The sequence below is a fragment of the Dipodomys ordii genome, unplaced genomic scaffold (genome assembly GCF_000151885.1).
Source record: "Dipodomys ordii isolate 6190 unplaced genomic scaffold, Dord_2.0 Scaffold5, whole genome shotgun sequence".
Taxonomy (NCBI): Eukaryota; Metazoa; Chordata; class Mammalia; order Rodentia; family Heteromyidae; genus Dipodomys; species Dipodomys ordii.
Window position 1 is genome coordinate 25,459,114 of NW_012267221.1, and position 4,916 is coordinate 25,464,029.

At 51.1% G+C, this 4,916-nt stretch overlaps 1 protein-coding gene across 1 annotated transcript; it reads left to right on the forward strand.

The window, feature by feature from the left end:
- On the forward strand, positions 1-986 carry Hoxd12 (homeobox D12). Its single transcript, XM_013028759.1, has 2 exons — positions 1-571; positions 748-986. The coding sequence occupies exons 1-2, from the start codon at positions 1-3 to the stop codon at positions 984-986; spliced, it is 810 nt and encodes a 269-aa protein (XP_012884213.1).
- Positions 987-4,916: the final 3,930 nt, after the last annotated feature.

Below are 4,916 nucleotides of genomic sequence, written 5' to 3' on the forward strand. Positions count from 1 at the left end.
ATGTGTGAGCGCAGTCTCTACAGAGCGGGCTATGTGGGCTCGCTTCTGAATCTGCAGTCGCCCGAATCTTTCTACTTTTCCAACCTGCGGCCGAATGGCGGCCAGCTGGCCGCGCTCCCCCCCATCTCCTATCCGCGCAGCGCGCTGCCCTGGGCCGCCACGCCCGGCTCGTGCGCGCAGCCCGCCAGCGCCACTGCCTTTAGCGGCTTCTCGCAGCCATACCTGGCCAGCTCCGGGCCTCTAGGCCTGCAGCCTCCAGGCACCAAGGATGGACCGGAAGACCAGGTCAAGTTCTACACTCCTGAAGCAGCTGCGGGGCCTGAGGAGCGTGGCCGTACGCGACCACCCTACACCCCGGAGTCTAGCTTGGCTGCAGGGGCGGCCGCTGCTCTCAAAGCAGTCAAGTACGACTACGCGGGGGTGGGCCGCTCGGCGCCGGGCTCGGCGACCCTGCTCCAGGGGGCCCCCTGCGCCTCCAGCTTCAAGGAAGACACCAAGGGCCCGCTCAACTTGAACATGACAGTGCAGGCGGCGGGTGTCGCCTCTTGCTTGCGACCTTCGCTGCCCGACGGTAACCGGTGCCCATGCTCCCCAGGCCCGTTTGGGCCCGGATGGGAGGTGGGGTGCAGGGAAGGCTTGTGGGGGTGGGGGCAGGATTGCCTAGGGAGGTAGAAGGCCGGGGAGGGGGGTGGGTGGGCAGTCGGCCGGGAGCGTGCCAGACTGACACGGGTGGGGGCTGTGTTGCAGGCTTGCCGTGGGGGGCAGCCCCGGGGAGGGCCCGGAAGAAGCGGAAACCCTACACGAAGCAGCAGATTGCCGAGCTGGAGAACGAATTCCTCGCCAACGAATTCATCAATCGGCAGAAGCGCAAGGAATTGTCCAACAGGCTGAACCTCAGCGACCAGCAAGTCAAAATTTGGTTCCAGAACCGGCGTATGAAGAAGAAGCGCGTGGTGCTGCGCGAGCAGGCGCTGGCGCTCTACTAGCTGCGCGCGTGGCCTCCGCTGCGCCAGGCCTGCCTTTCTGGACCAAGGCCTGGTGGAGGGTTGAAGCGATTCCTTCGGCTCCTTCTTCACGGGTCTGAGGACACTCCCGCTCACTCTACAGCCCCAGAAGCCAGTACGGGATTTGGAGATGAGGCCACTTAGGGAGGGGCCTCTTTGCTTTCTGCTCTCTCTGAGAAGCTCCTAAGGGGCGTTTTGGAATTGCAAAGCAACTTTGGCCTCACGGTTTCCACGTGGGGCTGGAAGACACCTGTCTTGGCTTTTGGTGGAGGGGGTGGGGGCATTTGCAACCAGGACTCACTATAGAATCCTTGGACTTGGACTTCCTATTTTAAACCCGCTAGTTCTCCTTGTCTCCCTCTCTCTAGCCTTGCTTGCATTTAGCAGGCGCCTAGCTAGATCTGCGAGGGAACATGAACACAGGAAGCTCTTGAGACCTAGTCTCACTGGAAAGGGCTGTGGATAATATCGTTCCCTTTGCAGTAAAAGCTCTTTGTGGCCAAGCCAGAATGTACACTCTGAAGAAAGGGAAAGGCCCAGTCCCCCCCCCCTCCCAGCTGCCCTGGACGGTTTGGAAAGACAAAAGCTGCCCTAGACCTTCAGACTGAGGGAAAGGGGAGGAGGGCTGGAGCAGGGTGTCCAGACAAAATCAGAGTTTCCTGAGAAGGCTGTCTGGGTAAAATGGGCTGGGATGAAAGCCTTCCTTTCCAGAGGGGGGGGGGTCTGAGAGAGACTCAGACCCCAAAACAAACTGCAATCTCAAAAAAAAGAGAGAGAGAGCCTGGCAAAAATTCCTCTACCACTCCCACCTCCTGACACATTCCCAGGCTAAGTCCATGCTCCTGTAACTGGACCACCAAAGGTGAGCTCTGGTGAGGGGAGCTGCTTGGTCTGTTTTGAGGCTTGGCTGCACAGGAAGGATGGAAGCACATCTTGGGGAAGGAGAAGGCAGTAAGCAAGAAGGGGAGGGTACACTTGAGTTATAAATATGACTTTCCTCTTGAGGTGAGTAAAGGTGTTGACATGTCTTTCTTTCTTGAATGACCTTACTGGGCCACCCCAAGAAGAAGTAAAAACTCCACCTTTATGGGGGGAGGAAAGAGATTTCTTAAGATTCTCAGACTCTGGTTGCTTCTCTTGAAAAGCAAACAAAACTGGAAACTTCTCTCTCACCTTCTCCATCACCTACCAACTCCACCAAAGGCCCAGCAACTGTGTTTTCTATGGGACCGGTCTGGTCTGTCTCTGTGAAGCTTTTAAGGCATTAAGTGCTGGCAGGTTTGCCTTGTGGACTCTGGGGTTCCTTATACCAGATGGAGTTGTTCTGGGTGTGTTAGGGTGTCCAGACTTACTCTCAGTGAACCTCCGCCCCAAGCCTCTTCTGCCTTTTCTTCTGAAATGTAGTAACCTTCTCCCTCCAACTCCTAGCAAAATGTCCAACAGTCTTCCTGAAATCCAATGATTTTTTTTTCTAGTGGAGAACCAGGGCCTGGACCTAGGAGAGCACCTCAGAGGAACCTGTTAGCTGCAGTCCAAGTGACCTCAGTTGGTGTTTAGACTAATGGCAGGTGTCTTTTAAATTTTTTTTTGTTTTTTTGCTAAGAGCTGCCATACATATTTTGCTTTTATTTTTGTCAAAATAACTCATTGTATATATTAGATGCATAGAAATGTTTTGAGTGAAAATAAATATCCAGGTTCCAGCCAAGCTGTCAAGGGGGTGATGTTGATTCTTTATATAAAAATAACATTTTGGATTCCTTTGTAATGTTTGTCAAGCCACCAAATTCATTTTTCTTTCTTTCTTTTTTTCCTGATTGAAGTTTCACTTTGGGTGTTGGCTGTTCATTAAATGAGAAAATGGCTTCCAACGCAGTTAGGAAGTAGGGCATAAAAACCTAAGAACAAAATATGTATGGAATAGCCAAATGTAGGAAGACAGACAGAACTGAATGTATCTCCAACATGAAGGGAAATTCTCAGCTTGTTGTGAGTTAGGGTTTCTGCATTTTGACTAAATTCTCAAACTTTAAAGCTTGTTATCATGGGAGGGGGCGCCAAGATTCGAAGCTCCTCAGATTTCAAAACAAAACATCAGTCTGCCAAAGTTGTGGTCAGGCTTTTCTGGAACGGGCTATGAAGATCCAAAGGCACCTCCACCAGGATCCCAATAGGCCCCTTGGGAAATGTGGCCTCAAGACCCTGTAGGCCTTTGGAGCTTCTAATTCTGTCCAGTAAAGCCAGGGCCTGCTTCGTACTAACTCCCTTGCACAGCCTGGCTCCTGAGTGGTTGAGGTGGAAGCTAGCTTTCGGTTAGAAGAAGAATTAGCAAAAACAATAAATCTCTAATACTGAGCATTCAACATTCGAACTCCCCTTCTCTGAAAATGAATTAGATTTACATTTAAAAATATTTTAAATCACTTTCTTTCAATGTGTGTACACACACACACACACACACACACAATGGAAAGAAAAGAGGCTGCAAGGCCCTATAGTTAGACATGTTTCCCCACCTGGCTGGACAAAGCAATGTGTACGACTCATAGCAAGCTTCAGAATCTTATTCTGTATTCAGAGGTTTTCTTCCTCAAAGGCAAATGAACAAAGGCAGAAGCCACATCAAAAGAAGTCCAGAAGGCTGAGGAAAGGGAGAAGAAGTCAGACTTATGCAGACCCAGATCCCAAAACAGTACATATAGACTGCTTCTTTAAAAATTATATATATATATATATATATATATATATATATATATATATATACCATTAGATCATCCTGCTCTTTCCCCTTAGTCTGCGATGGGAGAAATATTCATGAGGGCCACCCTTCGAAGAGAATTAAATGATGCTAAGTGTAATTTTTTTCTATTGGTTCAGACCTATTTCCCAAATGCATGCCCTTTGCTGATCCACACAAACACAAAGACCGTGGTCTTCCTCCCTAGCAATTTGGAGCCAAGAGGAAAATCATATGAAACCAATGCTAGAAAGAAATGATGCTGAAATCTGAGCGCTCGGCATTCCCTCGCAGAAAAACAAATGCCTCCCTCGGAAATGCTGGGGTCCGCGAGGCCCTTTAACTAAGAAAACGTTTTTAAGCAGAGAAAGAACCTTTTACCCCGCCTTCCGTCAGTCCCTAGCTCTGAGGACTGCTGGGGGGAAGCTTTTAAGGCCCGGGGTTCTCCCCAGGGAGGCGGGCTGGGGAGGTTCCGGGATGCCGGCCGGTGGAGGAGAAATCCAGAATTGTTGTAAATATTCATGTCTGGCGGGGAGGGGGGAGAGGGAGGCGTATGTGTGGCCCATCTCTCAGCTGCACCCACTCCCCTCATTGGTGGTGGTGGGGCACGGCGCCGGTCCGACTGTCCTTGGACAAAGGTGATCTCCCCTCATTTTTGTTCTTCAGTTGCTATACTTAAGGGAGTCCTTTCCGAAGGCTCTGTAGGGAACGGACTGGCTCTGGGTGTTTTTCTTTTCTTTTTTTTCCCCCTCCCGCTTTTCTCTTCTTTCGTTTCCTAAAAGAGCATAAATAATTAAAGTTTGGCAGGGAGGAAAAGCTTTCTTGCAGAACTGTAGTGGCAATAAATGAAATGACTCAGAATCCCTTCCCCAGTCAGCTTTTACGAGAGCTGCCAGACAGTGTCTGTTCACGTTCTCCAGATACCAGGGGCGCCCCGACAAAGTTAAGGTCAAGTTAGTGTCTTATCTTGGGTGGCTAGAAATGACCGCATCGCGTCTCCGCTCTGCGCGGAAAGCTATCGTTGGCGGAGCTGCTTGGCGAACCCCGAAGGCCTGGTGTGCTCCCTGCCTTTCGGGTGGGGCCGCACTTGCAAGGAGAAGGCCACGGTCCTCACGGTAGGTTCTCGAGCGGGACGCGCGGGTCTGGAGGCTGCGGTTCCCCCCTGATTTTCAGGG

Bases quoted from the DNA above. Each gene is read 5' to 3' on its own strand.
- Hoxd12 (XM_013028759.1), top strand. From the start codon at position 1: ATGTGTGAGCGCAGTCTCTACAGAGCGGGCTATGTGGGCTCGCTTCTG. The intron at 572-747 runs GTAACCGGTGCC...GCTGTGTTGCAG, and splicing joins GCGACCTTCGCTGCCCGACG to GCTTGCCGTGGGGGGCAGCC.